Source organism: Lepisosteus platostomus, chromosome 11, assembly GCF_059453375.1.
Source record: "Lepisosteus platostomus isolate fLepPlt1 chromosome 11, fLepPlt1.hap1, whole genome shotgun sequence".
Taxonomy (NCBI): Eukaryota; Metazoa; Chordata; class Actinopteri; order Semionotiformes; family Lepisosteidae; genus Lepisosteus; species Lepisosteus platostomus.
This window is the reverse complement of record NC_142621.1, coordinates 40685115-40703923: the sequence shown is the minus strand read 5'-3', so window position 1 is coordinate 40703923 and position 18809 is coordinate 40685115. Positions and strand designations below refer to the sequence as shown.

General features: G+C 40.5%; 1 protein-coding gene across 14 annotated transcripts in view; it reads right to left on the bottom strand.

Moving 5' to 3' along the window:
• Nucleotides 1-18809, bottom strand: part of LOC148652662 (RNA binding protein fox-1 homolog 3) — a 514276-nt gene that overhangs the window by 50982 nt on the left and 444485 nt on the right. For 13 of the 14 annotated variants that reach the window (XM_088599667.1, XM_088599670.1, XM_088599671.1 and 10 more), the window contains 2 exons: nt 10733-10984; nt 478-624 (listed from right to left, as the gene is read on the bottom strand). In XM_088599667.1, the coding sequence (XP_088455793.1) occupies nt 478-624; nt 10733-10984 (399 nt within the window). The remainder of the gene's footprint in view (nt 1-477; nt 625-10732; nt 10985-18809) is intronic. The other variant, XM_088599663.1, reaches the window with a different exon arrangement.

The following is an 18809-nucleotide window of genomic DNA, read 5'->3' as shown; positions in this document are numbered from 1 at the left end:
CCCACAAGAGTTACAATTAAGAGAGAGATCATTCGGTTTTTTGTTACAATACATTTTTTATGTATTGTATGTGTGGAAGGATCATATAATGAGTAACTGCAGTGCATGAAGTGTTATAAAAGACTTTAATTGAAAGTGACATTTTGAAAAGTGTATCTTTAGCAATACCAAAGGTTGAGGGCCACAATGTTTGCAATAACATTTTAACTAAGTACTAATTATGTATCAACCTACAGTATTTCATTTTTGGTGAAAAAACAAGGCTTTTAGAGGCTGTTAGAAATCTGACCTAAGTTTAAAAAAAACATCAACAATGTGCTTGGCAGCCTGTACTATCTTTGCAAAATGGACACAGGCAAGGGATTTACCCTGCGCAGTGTACTGTAAATGCTTGTTTTTTTCACTGTCGTCTGTCCACACCATTGTGAACAATCGGCAAAACATTTGTGTGAACTAGCCAATTGTCCAGGAACTCACCCCAAACATTTGCCGTAAATCAGGGTCACGGAAGCGGAAGGGGATGTTAGAGACATGTAACCGTTTGGGCTGCTGCTTCTCTGAAGTGTCTGCAGGCTGTAGCTGTAGCTGCTGTGAGCCCTCTGTCTGTGCCACCTCATCTGTCTGCTGGAGAGAAACAAAGCACAGGCTGTTAATGGGTTCCTACATTGTGTTTGTGTTTTGGCATCCACCACATTACATTGCAGAAAAATGGGTCCTCCTTTTCTGTCTCTAAGGCTATTGAACACTGATCCTGACAAAAACAACCACATGTTTTTAGTTGAGCTTTCAGTCATGCTGCTTAAAGTTATATTTTTGTACAAGCTGAAACAATTAAAATATTACATAATAAATATTGTAAGTATTATACAATAAATATGTTCAACATGGAGGATTATAGATAATGGTAAAAAACTTGAAAATGTAGATGTAAAAACCTTTTACCCATCCAGATGAAGATTGCTAATGGCTGCTCATGCCAGGTGTAAAAACCTTAGGAAGGATATCTGAAATACTCCTTCTATTCAAAGCCTGAGCACAGATCTGTCTATCATGTTCACAGAGTGGCTGTGACTGTGGCACTTTACAGGATGAATGGTGTGCCTTTGAGCTCTTGTCTGTGACAACGAAGATTTATTTCAGACACAGAAGAGTCTTCATATTACCAATAAAAACAAAGTATTGTCTGATCTATCTGGGGATGCACAAACACAGTCTGTCTTTGACAGAGTGCCCAGACAAATCCAAAAATATTTAACTACGAAGTAAAGAATGGAATGCTTGTGATGAACAGCTGGCGAAATTTCAAAATACAAAAAAACTTGTATGTTTTGGAAGAACAGAAAATACAGAAAATGTGGAGAATTAGAAATAAAGATGGAAGGCTTTTCAATTTAAAAAGTGTATAGAAATCAGGGACAGAGTCTGGTCTAATGAGAATATGCTGAGAAAGTATTGGTCTTTGCGCAAATATTTAAAATAGCCCCATACAACGATATACAAAGAATGAGAATGTTTTCTTTGTAAGGGCCTTAAATAAGCTTATAATGATGAATGGATATATCTTTTGTCTGGTCTATAGCCACAACCATGCACATTGGGCCTAAAGCACTTGGTTTTGTTTTTTAATGGTTAGTTAAAACACAGCTTTTGTTCCTGTATCGTTTACTTCCAATTATTTCCCATTATTGTTGCATGCATCTTTTAGGGGCACCACAAATGTTGAATGCAAATGCAAACCCCTATTTCCTTTCTAATTTTTTCATCAGCCTTTATATTCATGTCCTCTATGCTTTATTCCAATACATACAATGTTGTGAAGACTGTTACTCTGCAAATTATAATAACTAGTACTACATTAAAATAATTTGTGATAGATTAATTTAAAGTGTGTGGTATGGAATTGATGTATTAGAGCTCAGTGTCATAGATTCCTGTGGCAATGAAGTGCAACCAGGTGTCCCCAAACTGTTTCATCACATCTGTCTAACAGACTAAGAAGAAATATGTTAATTCCAGAATAGCCAGGTCACCCAGTGCCTACCACAAGCACCAGCAGTGAACCAGAAAGAATTCACAAATCACAATAAGATCACTTTATTGGCTCTATCCAATATCTTGTATTAGGAATTTGTTTTTTCACATACCCCAGCTTGCTCTCCCTGAGACACACACAGACAGGGTGAGAAGCGTGGGGTCAGAGTGCAGGGTAAGCCATTTATACGGCACCCCTGGAGCAGTTGGGGTTAAGGGCCTTGCTCAGGGGCCCAATGGAGTAGAATTCCTCTGCAGGCTGCAGGATTTGAACCAGCAACCTTCCAGCCACAGGTGCAGATCCTTAGTTAGTAAATTAAAATAACAGGAGAAATAGTAGGGCGAAGACAAGGACTCAAAAAAGCCACATTCCAACAGCCAGCAGTCTGTCTCTGTTGAGAACGGACTCCTCGCAGAGACGGATTCTGAGCTGCACTAGGCTCCTCAGCTAAGTACACAAGAGGCTGTTTGAATAAGATGTGTAAATCAAAAGGTCCCCAAGGCATTCCTCCTTCCGCACGACATTGAAGAGCTGCTAGCACAAACACTTCCACAGCATAAAGTGTCTGGCTCATATACACAGCACAACAAATACACTGCGGAGCGGCTTTTTTGTTTGGGAAGACCCATGCACCTCCAGTCCTCCAAATATCGCCCGTGCTGAGTAGTTCTCCATATGCAAAGATGCATTTTGAATAACTGTCAAGACATTTGAACTTATGTCTGAACTGTGAAAAAAATACTTGGGTCTGAATTGTCTTACATTGTAAATACAGGTTAGATTCTTGGCACACTTGCACCGGACACTCACAAATCCAGCTAATTTTCCCAACACCCAGCAAAACCTTTGGTTAAGTGCCAAAGCCCAATACTCCTAGGCTCCTGAAAAAATGGATGCATTTGTGAACTGCATATCAGTCTTCCCATTTCAGGTTGCTAATATCAAGTAGCTCCTGGCAGCTGGGAGATTAGTTGCTGTAATGAAAGGATGAGGGAAAGGGCCTCTTGAGTGCGACATGTGTTAGTGTGAGAGGGGTTAAGTGGTTGAGCCAAGCTGAGGGGGGGCTGGAGGAAAGAGGCGGGGGGGGGGGTGTGTTCGGGGGGAGATGCATTACACTGACAACTCATGACCGAAACATGGGCGGGGGTGGGCGGAGAGGGGTGATCAGGAAGCTTCAGGCAGTGTATCGCTGACTCTCATCTATCACAGAAAATGTTGCCAGTTTTGTAAAACCAGACCCACCAGTCCCTGCATACTGTAGCAACAGTGCACGCGCATCTATTCGGCCTTGTGTCTGCAGCCACTTGGAACTAAATAGACCCAGACAGGGCAGTGCTACTGTGACTCCTGAGGTGCTCTTTCTCTGCATTGGAGTGCTGGAGTTGTCCTGACTTCAACTCCACAGCTCTGAATACTGTTTGCATTGCGGCTAGAAGACTTACATTACAGCTTGCACCACAAGCTCAAAGCACCCATGGATATCACGAGAACCTCCTTGCTTTAGCCTTTGGTAGTGTGCTGAGTTACTGTAATAAACAGTGTTCCCTGTTCAGTGGTAAGGGATAGATGTCACACAGCAATTCTAAGTAAACTTGAAGAAACACAACATCCTTGGTGGTCTGTAAGGAAAGCTGCACAATAGTGATGTCTTTTTTTTAACCCTTGTGTTAACATAAATGTGGTGGGTTTTGGTGTGAGATGAGTGATTGCTGGACCCTTTTCAACTGTCACTGTGAATCAAACTGCTCCCACAGACCAGCAACCATCTAGCCCAGCCAGTCTGGCAAACACAGGAGCAGGCCTGTTTATGCTAATTACGGTGGTTCTCAGCACTCCAAATACACAGTGATAAAGACTTAAATAATTAAAAACCACTCTGAAAATGTGTTTGGTGATTATTTATCGGCGCATGGCGTTATTGATTGCCAACGAAAAGCAACAGTGGCAGACAGTCAGCCTCTTTGAAGATGAAGTACTAGCAACAGTGTTGGATTCCAACTTCTGTCCCCAGCTCCTCAGCCCTCCCAAACTAATTGGCCTATTGTAGCTTGGCTGTCTCCCGGCTGTGCTGTTCGGTGCCTGAGTGCGGGTCGCTGAAGTCTCGGCAGATAGATGGGTTAAATGGCTGCGTAATTACAACTCGGCGTTACTGCTTCCCCTGGAGTGCCGTGTATGAAATCTCTCTGCCTCCAGGGCTGAGCGGAGCACATGTTCTATATCATTTATCATAAACGTGTCATTTGTGGTTAAGAGTCTGGGCTCACAGCAGTTCCCATCAGGAAAGGAAGGGAAAGTATAATAGCAAGTTTAACAGGTAACACGTACCCCCTCTCCCAGTTGTACTGCCTGCCTAAAAAATAAACAATGACTAAAAGATACATACTGTAGGGGCACCTGTGTACTTGGGAAATTAGTTTTTCATTAAATATTTTGCATATATATATTTTCTTGTCTTTCGAAAAGGAAGGTGCCTATCTATTCACTTATCCCACAATACAAAAGCTGGAGATGAGTGTGAAAAGCAATAAATAACACAACTATACACTGCCATTCTATCTGTACTCCATAGGAGTTTCTTCGGGGATACTTCCTGTTTTTCTTATTTATGTGCATGTTTGGGGAGCTATATAAGTTTTTCTTTTAAAATAAATAGGAGATAAAAACGGCCTCTATAGAGCAACAAATGTTTCAGAACCCTTTTGGAGTATTAAAGTGTAAACTAGGCTGTCATCTGCTGTTGGCTTGGAGATTGCGTTTCTATCTCTTCACGGTACACTCCCTCTGCTCTCATGCTTACTCTGCATTCCAGGGCTTATTCTCACTCTCCGTCTCCCTGCCAGCTCACAGCCCACTTATCGGGAAATCGCTGTGAAGGAAAAGAGCTCTCCTGTGTGGTAAAAAGTGGCTTCGGAAGCAGAGAGTGAGAATACAGACAGATGCGCACAAGATACAAAAATATACCCCCACACACACTACTCACTCACCCATTCACCCATTCCCAGGGCTCTAAGATAACCGATCTAGTCGGCAGGAGGACCAGGACTGGGAGACGAGACTGAGAGCTTCAGCCAGTCTGTGCTTTGCTCAGTTGTATGCCATCAGGGGATAAAGAAAAGCCCATTCCTTAACAATCTCTTTTACCACCTCTTGAAATTCTTGTCCACCCCTCTGGAACAGTCCTGAAGTCTCCAAGGAGGAGAGTGCAGTGTTATACTGAAGCACATAAAGAGGAACAGAGTAGCAGCACTTCACTCAAGGATGTGTCTGGTGGGTTTAATCTAATTACCCCAGTACCAACTCATCCCCCAGCCTCCCTTTTTCACACCGCTAAGGAGCCTTCTACAGGGGTTTTAGTTTAGCAATTTGTCTTTTAATTTGTGTTAATTGCATGTTAATTATATTGCAGCTTGCATGTGCGGCATCTGTCTTTCAGGAGATGAGGTTGCAAAGGGTTTTTCTTTTTCCTCATCTAGTAGGAAAATAATTAAAAGCCTCCTTCTTTGGAGATACCATGCTCCTGCAGTCCTGAAAACTGGGAGACTTGAGATCAGGTGTGTCACAGAGAACCTGCAGGCTGCTTCAGTCTCTTCCCAGTTCTTTTTTTGTGATCTAGTGCTTATTATTATTTAAAAGAAAGCACATATCGAAATCACCCATTCACAAGATGATAAGAATGCAAAACTGGAGAACCATCAGTTTTGAGGTTTGACAACAAATTGAAAAGATATAAATGTTATACATTTCACCGTTGAGTGGGTGTAGTTTTATCACTTATTTTGAAGCTATGACAATATAACACAGATGAGTATCTCTGGTATCTAATTCTTCATGTTTCCCATTGAGAGTACTATACAGTACTACTAGACGGTTCCTCAGTGATCCTTCTAAGGAGGTTTCTCTCTTTGAAACTCTTGACGTTTGGCGAATGACTCCCTTAACATAGAAAAGGAAACATTAAAAGAAGTTTTAAAAAAAATCTGATTTAAGATTATATTTTCCTCATGACGCTAAGAGGCAAGGCACAATAAAATGTTAGTGTGAAAAGACCCTGGAACAGACATCTGGAGAAGACCCCAGCTTCCTGTGGCCCTCACTGGGATAAGTGGCTTTCTGAAAATGGATGGAGGAATGTAGATGTGTACAATTTTCTATGAACCCGTACAAACAGGAAAAAGAGAGTCCTCCTGCTTGAATCTGACTGGTCCTGTTCGTTTTGTCCATACTTAAGTGTTAGTGACCCTCAATATGCTTGTTAGTAATCTCTAGCGTTGCACATCTATGATTTGCAGACCCCTTAGAAGACAATCTGTACTCTTTCTAGTGAGGAATTATGCTGTTCTACACTGGCAACAGTATTGACAACAAGGATCTTTTCTATGCATTTGAAATCATTTCATTCTGTGCTGATACTCAAACTTTTGCCCTGATTGTCACTATAGAAGGTTCCTTCTCGCTTCATGGCACTGCGTTGCGTCCCTGCCAAGCAAGCCTGGAAGAGCATCAGAGTGGTGAGGCTGCTGAGGAAAATAATTGCCAGAACATTATTATACAAGACCACCTTCTGCACCCCTCTGTGGCCCTCCCTCCTCTCTCCCATGAGTCCTGTCACTCCGGAGGTGGTGTGAGAGACTCCCGCTACGCAGGCTGTTAGCTCGGTGAAGTAACACAGCTTCTTGTTCAGTCATTTCTCTAACATACTCATTCAGTGTTATCTGCAAATCACTTCCGAAGTGCTCTCCTCAGCACTTTTCCCCTTGGAATGGCAGTACAACCACATAATTGAAACTATCTGATTGGAAAGCTGCCAAGCAGGTAGATTACATCCGATTAGGGTGATACCGGCGCTTCACTTAAAGGGATTAGACTGAGCCACTTTATTTATTTTTTTTGTTCCTTTTTTTTTTCAGAAGGAGTTACAGACAATGCTTTTTGTCACTTGCCAGCACTTTGGGAGAGAAAGGCTGCTTGCTGAACTGTTGTCACAGATAGCTTAATATTCCAGTGGCAGAGTCCTCGGTTATTTTTTTAAACATCTTTTTAAATATTCCTATTTTCTTATATACGTCACACAGAAATGTATTTATGTATTTTTTATGGCATTTATATGGCCCATTTTAAAGTGCTCTAAAATAACATTCGATTCTTATTCATGTGTCTCGTTCAATTATTGATAGCAGCATTATTACGTTATTACACTTTCTGTTACTCAAAATTGTTAGTTGTGATTTGCCGCTAGAATGTTAATACATGCATCCTTACATTAATTCAGGATTACATTTCAATAGCAATTCAATATCAAATTATTTAACAGAAGAATCAAATAAAAGAAGGGGTTTTAGGAGATTCCAATGATAATTTAAAAATTCATCAAAACTACTGCCACTGTCACCATGAATAATAATATTAACAACATCAGAAAAGGGAAACTGAAAAGAGAATGATCTGCACTGAATAAGGTAGGCTGTGTTATATCCTAAAATTGATATAAGTCCCTTCATTTAACCATATGAATTACTGTGATAATGCAAAAAAATACGACATTTCTCTTCACATTTTGGGTTACTCCCATTAAACTTCAAATATTCACTTGAGTTATAAGTTGAGATACAAAGCTTTCTTCAGTTTGTAAATGAAAAAGTAGACGTAAATGATAGAAAATCTACATTCTTCACGTATTTGGTAAAATCCAAACCAGATAGTTTTTTTTCAACCAAAGAATATCTGGAGGGCTTCTGTCCATTGGGTTTTAAAAAGATCTGCTTACTACTTTCATGTGAAGTTGTCTGAACTGGCGTTTCGAGAAAGGCTTAAGAGCACTGTGTGGACAACCCTGCGAGATGTCCACGAGGATAACTTAGGACTCAGACTCGGCACAAGCCTTTTTTATGGGTTTAATAAACCGTAAAGAATACATGCAGAATAACAAATCTAAAATCTAAACACAACAAGGGCACAAAGGAACGATCCAGTCAGACGATGCTCCGTGAGGAAACGCAGCATTCGTTTTTACCGAAGAAAGGGTGAGCTGCACTCTCATTACTTTAAGGGAAACACTCTGTTTCATTATTTTTGCGATCTTAGCCCTTTAAGTTATAAATAATAAAAGCAGTAAGTGCTGAGCTGGTCACAAGCGATTTTCCCATTGGGTTTTGTAATCAAAGCCGACTCTCACCGTCTGACACCAAAGCAAACAGGAGAGGGCTGTCATTAAACCAGAGCAGCTGAATGGCTGCCTGTGAGAAAGCCTCTCGACTGAAGCTTTCTTCTCTTCCCATTCCCTTGGGGATTAGACCAGTGCTTATAATGCATTTTACTGATGTTTTGCCTATCATCATTGGAGCCTCTGAGGCAGAGCTGGAGCTATGTCCATCCACAACCTCAGACTGGGTCAAGTCACTTTGCACAATATGAGAAGAAACTGGGATGTGATAGGGTCAAATGTGAACTAAGATCAAACTGAAGTCCGCTGATGGAAAAAATGAACTATTATAAAAATCTGCTTAGTATGTCACGTCTCTGAGATACTGCGTTATGTAGCCTTGCAGTTGGGTTCCTTGTTCTAGTTGTTAAGAATTAAACATTATGAGAGACCACAGAGGCCCACTAGTACAAATCAAATTTTGACAAATCAAAACATAGCAAAGCGCAAAGAATCCTATCAGGACATGTATTCACAACCATCTTCCCTCTTCTCTTCCTTTTGATTTATTTTAACAACTCCAGAAGATGAAAAAATATAAACAAAGATTTATGGTTCAAAAGCTAGAAAACAGTAATTTAATGGTAGTCTTATCAAATGTTCAAATCCATCCATCCAATTTCTAACAGTTTCTTCCAGTTGAGGAGCTGGGGCCTATCCCAGCAAGCAACAGATGCACGTTAGGGTACACTCTGGACAGGATGCCAGTCCATCACAGGGCAGGCACATAGACACAAATACACTCACACCTAGAGCCAATTTTCTCTGAAGCCAATTAAGCTCCCAGTATGTTTTTGGACTGTGAGGGGATGATGGAGCACCCACAGGAGACCCACACAAATACAGGGAGAACATACAAAACACACACAGCACCCAAAGGACGAAATTTAACCCAGGGCCCCAGTGCTGCAAGGAAACGATGCTAATCACTGCACCACCATGCCACCCCAAACGTTAAACATTTGAGTACTAAATGAAGAATGTTATATATATATAAACTATCTTGAAGAGGAAGAATGATTATAAATGAACTGACAGTCAAAAGAAACACAATACATGGATGTATGTAACTTTGGAAAACAGAACATTCAGGTTTTGTATACTGATTTAATATTTTTTGGCCTTATTTGCATTAAAAGTTCATTGATGCTGAAAGTGATGCACTTAAGCGACCCTAAACTCATCTCATTAATTAGAGTTCACTGGGCACAGGTGATGATGAGGTAATTTAACCTGTTCAATATCAATCCTATTGAAGATTAAGAAAGGAAAACTCAGAAAAGAACAACGGATTATGAAAAGAATAATGTTTTCATATCATCGGTATATTGGAACAACACATCAAGTGGTTTTTTTAGAAGTTCAGCCAAGTCCTCTTAAGTGATGAATCAAGGTTTTGTGCTGAGCACTCTTATTTATATCAATGAGTGAATATGCAGAATGATATACTAATTGTTGGGTGCACGACTGACTAATCTATGGAAGTGCACAGGTGAGATGGTCTGGGCAGGAGAGCTTCGTTGCTACAGATCTCCTTTTGTAGTGATTGATGGCAACTTGATTGTATGGTGCTACATGAATGAAGTCATGAGACCTTACATCCTGCTGTTCCAGTAGGCTTAATCTATGTTGAGAACACTCTGGTAGGACAACAACTAGACTTGAGCCAAAGTGAATGTTTGTATGATTAGCTGGAACAAGGGATGGCTTGGAAGGCTCAGAGATCTGTGAGCAGGCACAGGATTGTCCAGGTTCTACGACAGGAATGGGACAGAATCCCATAGGACTGCATCAGCCACCTGGAGCAAAACTTACGTCACAGATGTACCGCTTATATTGCTTACAGCAGTGGCCCCACACTACACATTACTCGCCTGTGACCTTCACAGTAGACCTCACTGTTGATGACCAATGTTAATCGACATAATGAATTCACCTAAATCACGTCTGTTCAATAAAAACATGTCAGAGCTACAGAAAAGATTGCAATTTTCCAGACGATCACTTTGTTTCATGTTCGGCATAATTCCATCCATTTTATTCATCGTTTCCAGCAATGTTTTTGCCTCTTTTTCAACAACAGTTTTTGTAGCATTTTTACTGTTGCAATTGTACAGTATGTCTTACTCAGCTTTCGTCTCTTCTTATTATTTCATTATGCACAGGGATCACAATAAGAGGGCCTGTCATGCACATCTGGTTGTAAGCTTATTAATCTAAATATCTCATACAGTACCTCTCATGTAAGAGGCTTTATTTTGCTGTGATCAAGATTTCAAAAGCTTTGAAAGCAAGAGAAAATATACACCCTAAATTCAGTAGACGGAAGCAGCCAGTGGTTCCCTGGCGAGCAAGTAAAATTTAATCATAGGGCAATAAATAAGGCATGCATGTTGCAGTGCCATCTTAATTCTTGTATTTCTGTGTTTGTTATGCACACTACTAGTTCAGAAGCGGTGTGATAATTGTGCTGATGGTTGTTGCACCACTGGGTGGCTTACCGGTACTGTCGTTGTGCCGGTGAGGGAGGGCGTGCTGGAATCGGTGCCCGGCTGCTCTGAGTGCGTCTGTGTGGGGGTGTAGATGGTCATGGCATGCTCAGGCACTGTGCTCTGCCCCGTGTAGTCCTGCGTGGGGTGGGGGTGTGGCGCTGCATACTCCGCAGGAATCCCGTTCTGAGGCGGCGGGGGGTACTGGGCCGGGGGGTACGGCTGGGCCATCGCTTCTGGGGGGGCTGTGGCCTCTTGGTTACCCTGTTTTTAACAGAAAAACATTTGTTAAATGTGATGCTAATCGTTCAGCTCTTGCTTAAAGAGAGGCAAACCAGTGACCCTCCTCCCCTCCCCATCTCCACCCCTAGGTCTGTGTCGCTTAAAATTCCAAAACTGAATTAGGAGTGCCATTTTAACCCTGATGATGCTCACAATGCACTGCAAGGAAGACAAAACACATTTTTTAATAAGGAAGAAAGAACCCTAGAGGAATTGCGCCCATACTGCAAATTGCTTTCTTAAAAGAATGCTCTCATTTAAAAACAATCTAAATTCCACAAAGGGTGTTTGGAAGGACAAAAAATAAATAAAAAATGACTGACGCGAGAAAAGAATTGATTAAGAAAGGAACAATAAGATGCTTATCTGGAGGGAGTATTTAAAAGCAGATTCACTAGAACTGGATGAATAAATAAAGAGGCAACATTCAAATCTACATAGGATATCTGCGTGGCTGAAGTTTCTGAAAGGAGTCTTTATGACACAGCTGTTTAGACTCGAAGCAACATTGGGGAATACGTACACCATGGTCTGAAGTGCAGTTGGGAGAAAAAGGAAAGAAAACCGCTGTAAATCTAATTTCAACTAAATCTGGTCATTAGACGCAAAATCTGTCTTCTGAAACCACTAGAAAATAAATAACAAAAAACATATATAGAAAAGGGTATTCCCTAGTTAGCTTTTAAGCAGCATACTATCAGCTAAAATTGGAAGTGAATGAAAACATAAAAAAGAAAGCAGTAGAAAATTGGTAGAGAGCACATTTTGGGGTCTCGTTTTTCATCTCAGATCACAAAAGGCTGGGGAAATAAATGCTGTCCTGCAAGCTAAATAACTTAGGGAAAGGGCTATCATATCGCGTTTCAGGGCAGATTAAAGAATCGCTTGATCATTATTACCCAACACACTTTATTTTGTAGAACATCGTTCGATAGCAGCACAGGGCTGGAACGAGGGGAATCTAAATTGCTCTCTTGGCAAGCACGAGGCGAAAGATCAATTAACTGATAAATTTTTGATTATAACCTTTGATTTAAATTACAGGTTTCTAATACTAGCAGCCATTTCCCTTCTGTGGGTTCCCCCCCCCCTGCTCTCTCTTTCTCTCCTCGCCAGGCTGAGTGTCAGGGTGTGAATTAGAGTCATCTCGGTTTCTCTTTCTTGCGGTCAGTCCTGGCTCCTGTGCAGGCTTTGTCCTGACACCGTCCTGTCACTCTCAGCACTTGCTTTTCGCTCCCAGGAAAGAGTAGCCTTTCACTGTGATTGACAGCATCGTGTCTCGCTGGGATTCCTTCATCGGGCAGGGGTCATCTTCGCTGTCACTGTGTGATTGCAGGGGTAAGGCAGTAAGGTGGAGGGATGGCGGGTAATATGCTCTCATTTAGGGGGTATTAAGTGTATAGGGACATCCTGTCTGGGGGTAGGGTGGGGGCTGAGGGGTGTTATTTGAGGATATTAATCTAATACTAATCTAGGCTTGCCCTTTGAGACTCAAGCTTGACCCCTGAGCTGAGAACCTGCCACCAAAATGTACAGTTTCTCTCGGAAGCACAGAACCACAAGAAAGCAATAATCCTATCAGCCAGAGGAAGTTGTCTTTTTTTCAGAAGCCAGGAGACACTTCAACATCCTATCCATGGCTAAATTCTCGGTTTCTAAGGGCTAGCTCATAAGTTTCAAATCCATTAATTTATTGACTTTTTCCAGCAAATTGTTTCGTTGTCTTCTTTTTCCCACACATTGTCAAAGCCCAAAACAATTTAGGGAATGTGTCCCATGATCTGTTTACATTTCAGTCTATGTGTCCGAAGTGGAAAATAAATGATCTGTGGTACCCTGGTCCTGGATTTTTTATGTTTTCTTTTCATGGAACACTTTCAAACTCAGTATTGTATGTCTCCACCTACTTAATATTGTAAGCTGAGATATCAGTGAGCCATGTAAATTTAGTTTTTGCAATAATAACTGACATATAGACCTAGAATGCATTCTTTCATTTTTAGTCCTCCTGTATTGTAAAAGTATGTATAATGTATGGAAAGTACTTTCTTTTTATGAAAACTGACCACTGATGCCTTCAGAACGTTAGATTTCCTTTTAAAATGAAAGTAAATTTATATTCCAGATAATGATATAATAGTAACTAAAAATAACTGAAAGTATTTTTTTAAAACAGTGGGGAAAAGTATATTTTTAGTTACAGGAACAACAGGCAATTTAAGCCACTTTTGTTGCTTACTGCCGCACTTTGAAACAAGTATGACAGCATGTAAATGTATCAAAAAATGTATCAGGACACTACAACAGATAACTAACATTTAAAAGGGGAATACAGCACTAATAAAAAGATCATATATATTCTTGAATAAGGGAAGATTTCCAAGCAAGACAATAAAAAATTCAAACCAAATCAATGATTATTATTTCTTCCATTCATCTGTTTCGGAGATATAAAAGAAGACTACAGGGAAGAAAATAAATACAAATGTTATTTCAGTTTTCTTTATTGTTATTAGCCTTTTCCACTGACTAAGCAGCATTAGCTTTCACAGTGCGCCATCGATGATGTTGAAAGAGCCTCTATTTAATAAGAGTGCAGAGAATTGCATTAATGTAAATGTAGTGGAAACAATGAGAGCCGCAGTCATTGACATGTTGGCAAACAAATGAGACTGTCCTCTGAATTAGGGAAATGCTCCATTATCCAAATGAAAAACGATTCTGCTGTACCAGCTAGGAAGCTGGACAGACTTGGCGAGATCTGGATCTCAGGACGGCTACAGCTCAGTCTGGGGGCTAGCTTGATGTTTGACCCCAGTTGTCTCTTCTGTACTTCCATGCAATGTCTCTCCACCGTTTCCCGGCTCTTTCCTCAATTCAGTTCTCTTCTCTTCCTTGCTTACTTACTAACCTGTTGCACACTGACTTGATCCTTATTTTAACCTGTGTTTGTAAAGCAATGTGAGATGGTGCTAAACAAATGAAACAACTGAGTTGGGACTAAGAGAAAAAAAAAGCTAAAGATGAGTGCTCTTCATTAAACTGTAAATGCAAATGATTGCATTATAGCATCGAGCTAGACTTGAAGGTTACCAGCATCTTTGCCTCTACAACATGTCCCAGTAAACCATTCCATATATTGATAATGCGGTTTCTTACTATTGCGGTGAAAATGGCTTCTAACAAGTTGGCAGCTGTATCCTTGTTTTCTGCTAATTTGAAAGAGCTACTGGGATCATCGTGATTGATTCCCTGTAAAAGTCTGAAGACCACAATCTAGTCTCTTTCTGACATTCAGACTCTTTAAGAAACCTGAAACTCCCCAATTGAATCTTCTCTTCACCATGTTTTTTACTGAGTCTGAAAAGACTCTCCTCCTCGCTTTCTCTAACTCATGCTGTTCGTCCTGCTTTTTGCCCTCCTCTCATTCTTTCAAACTTTCTTTTCACCAGATCCCTCTCCATCCCGTGTCTATATTGTGTAATCTGTCCATCTCCTAGTTTCCGTCCACCTCTCCTTCTCTTCCTTCAGTTTTACATGGATGACTTACAGACAGGCTGAGCTTTTGGGAGATTTGACTCAGATCTCTTAACGTCTCTGACAGGGTCAACGAACTTACCAGATCAAACCAAGTGCGTTGAGAAAATGTGGTGAGGGAGCGTGTCTCAGCATTACATTACTATAAAACTCATTGCTTCCTACAGATCTTCCAACAAGGAAGACAAGCTCCTTGTTGTCAATGTGAATTGCATTTTGTCAAGAAACAAATAAACAAAAATCTTATTATGTTTGTTCTTCAAATGAAAGGAAGTTTTCTAGATTACATCCTATCCAATATTTTTTACTTTACAATTCGATTGTAAATCCTGCTTGGGTGTTTGTGCGTATTTACACAACACAGTGATTACATTATATATATTGTATGTTTACAACCAATTAAGAAATCTTGATTTGAGCAATCTGTGAGAATAAAGGCAATGACGGGACCTACTGTAACAGTTAACTTCTCTAGAATAACATGACATGAACCATGAACCATATGAGCTAAATATAGCAGGTTCATAGAATTAAATCCCATTGTGAAACTGTGCGCTGAAACTGTTGACAGATCACTGTTTTTTATTGACATGCCAAAAGGAATAGCTCTAAAAAAACAATTAGAAAAAACAGAGTGTAAAGTACAGTTTAGGCCAGAATTTAGTTTGCTTGCAAACAAATTGCTTTTCGATACTCTACAAACAAAACCTTATTCTTGATGCCAGTGCCTCAAACCTGATATAAATACCAGTACTGCTACGATTGCCAAAATGTCTTTTTAACCGACAGACAAGGACAAACACTGGTCCTATAGTTTGACGACTGAAAGCGGCACTGAGGAAAATTGTCTTCTCAACCCGTCATAATGAGTTTGGCCAGGATGTGTCAACATCAGTGACCTTTATCATTGCTGTCCGAGTTGAAAAGAAAGACCAGAAGGATTCTTATATATTTGAGGTCTTCCACAGTATGTTAATGCATAAGTTGGAAAAAGCTAATTTGTGACACGAAAGTAAAATTGGACACAAAATAACCAGAGCTCACGTGTTTTAAGTTACACATTATCCTGGTGGCTGTATGTCCTTTACAGCTTTGAAGCAGCTTCTGTATAATGCACCACCCATCACTTCACACTTGTTGACAGGTCACTGTGAACAAAGGAAACTTGAATAGGCGACATAAAAAATTGCACTCAGCCTCTTTTATGAAGTTAGAAAAAAATTGCTTGCCTTGAAGTTTTCTTTTTAATAAACCTAAATCAGAAATTGATATTTAATATATCTCCCTGGCGCAGTGCGTTACGTTTTAATGCACTCGGCACCCTTTCTCTCGGTTATAAAAAATCGCCGCATCCACTTGTCGTAACGGTGGATGTTATTAATGTGGAGGAAAAGGGAAGAGAGAGAGGGTAAAAGAAGCTCGATCAATGTGACTGCAGCCGCTACACGAAAACATCCCCAGATCCTTGTCGACAAATTGCGCTGGTAAATGATTTCTCCTATGAGCTAAATCATATTATCTGTTCCTCTATCAAGGGTGCCCCCCTCCACCTCCACTCCCCCGAACCAGCACTGCAAATCCGAGTCAACGCACAGTAAATGAGTTTATTTCCCACAAGATGGGAGAATGCAGAGAAGAGAAAAAAAACAGACTTGCGGCTTCAGATTGCTTCTTTAACCCTTTGTTTAAACTCAACAAATGCAGAGATTGATTTGTAAAAACTTCATGGGTTTGGAAGGGACCTTCTCTCAGGCCTGTCCTTTTGGCCTGTCTCCATCTCCAGCTTTCTCCTCCTACCTTTAACTCATGCATCTGGCCTCCTTTTTGTCTCAACAAATATGACTGATGTCTTTGTCACAGTGAACACAGACAACATTTTGAAACCTATTAGTTATTTGTCTGCTTGACAGCAGCAGATATCTAGGACCTACAGTATACTGTACACTCATGAAACTTGGTTGAACCAATTACTTTCCATGGTGAGATCCAAGTGCTCCTGTAGGGTATTATGCCACCAATAAAATTCATTTCACTGTTAGGTTAGCTCAGTGGCATCTTGGTTAGCATTGCTGGTTCATAGCTCTTGGGTTCTGGGTTTGATTCCAGATTGGGGTGCCTTCCTGTGGCTTCTCTGGTATCCTCTTATAATCCAAAAACATGTTATCTAGTGTAGTGTCTCTAAACTATTCCTGCATTTATGTTCTCGAGATTGGGGTGTCCCTACCAGGGTGTGTCCTGCCTTGTGCCTTAGACTTTGACTCACCTTGGCTCTGTATTAAGTAGACACTGAAAAGCAGGTGAATGGACCTGGATCTTCAAAATTATTTTAATGGCCTTTATAAAATATTTAAACTTGCCATTATTATAACATCTTTGGGATAAAGGTTTTGTGATTATATATTTTGGACATTTGTTTAAAAACAGATGGAAAATGTATTTAAATTGCAAGTAATACTTACACATACTGTAGCTACATGTTTAAGACTGTTCACTTAAGACCCCATGCTAATGTCTTTACAATAGCTGGCCTTGCATTAGCCTGTCTTTAATTTCTGTAAACACACCATTAGCTTACATTTTCATTTGAATGATTTTAATAAAAGCGACAAATGACGCCTACAGGGATAAAACAGACAACTTTGAGTTTAACAAGGGCGGAATTTACATTCGGGACTGTTTGCAACTTTAAAGTGGGTCCCTGGGAGGTAATTAAATGCCTCTATACAGTTTAGCTTACAGTCCTGTAACATTGCCAGTTTGCTTTGACCGTGCTAGGCTGCACTATTGTGTACTATAGTCGGTCCAGCCAGTATTGATCTCTCTGTGGAGCTGCGGGCTTTTTAAAACGCACTTCTATTGCACAAGGACCTGAGCCACCCTTCCAGCCCTATTATTTAGAAGCACTCTGCTATTGTAAATTGGATTGAAACCTTACTTAAGAAATCACTTCCAAGCAGAATTTTGTTTTGCAATCACACATTCCCCCAGTGCCTAGGCATAGGTAACCCAGCCTCCCTGAGGTGTCAGTCTTGGGAGTGCTGCTGCTTTCCAATTCAGCCTCCATATCAGATGCCAGCTTAATTTTGCACCAAGAGCTTCCCTCTGTCTGCCTGTTTTTCTTCCCCCTTTTCATCACAGCATCAGAGAGAGAGATTGCCCTTCTCCCGAAACCAGATTGGTGGAAACAAGGATTTCTATACAATCAGGTGACTCAGTTTAATAAAGCCACTTTAGATAACCGTTCAAGTACAGAAAAAAGAAAACGGCATGCAATTTTTGTATTTGTATTTCCTTGCCCAGAGTCATCAACCTGCTAGGAGAGTTTTATAGTATCGCAAAAGCCAAAGCTGACAGTACTGTATATTAGGCATTTCCCGATAGAGTCTAACCAGACTGTCTTGTCATATCTTATTTTTGAACAAAATGAATTTGAACAAGTTGTTGTCCTTATAAAATCTACAATTTCACCACCCTGTCTTGTTATATTCAATAGTTCTTCCTAATTATGTATCTATCCATCAGTTTTATATACACATGTGTGTTATATGAATGGGAGACACACACTCTTGTAGCGGAATCTTCATGTGAGGCTCAGACTTTCCCACATTCTGAAGTGACAAGAAAGTGTCACTCTGATGAAGAGACTAGGAGGATGTTTTACCAGGATTATGCTTGCCTTGTTGAGCCTACATCCACAGGGCAGAACCAGTGAACTGAGAGTGAAGGGAGTGACACTACCTTTTCTTAGGTCCCTAAGGGGATCTTGCTGGAGCTCCCATCGCATTGCTACAGTATGGATCATAAGCTGGCTTGCAAACCTGGCACAGGGTCACTGGCAATACAGGGCAAGTAGGGATGTAACCGACAACATCACACACACATACTGTACTGTACATTTCCTAGGAAAGGTGTTCCACATGTGCTTTCAAAAGCACTTTCAATCTGATGTGAAATGGCTGTGTGGGAAAACTTAGTTTTGTTTGTTTTTCCAGGAAACTGGAACCTCCTAATAGATTTTCTTGCTCAGGATGCCTCAAGACCATCACCAACAGGCATGCCATTTTCACAGAGGAGACGTCTGTTAAACCTAACAAGCAGTTCTGGGGTCAGGCAGTTGAGTCAATGTTGACTATAAATCAAATGCACCATGAGAAACGGAGGGGATTGCAGAAGCACTACTGAAGCCATCGTGCTTGAAAATTTAAATCTCAAACCAATAACCTTTTATTTTAACATAGTTCACAGTTGATAGTTTTCATTTTAACACGAT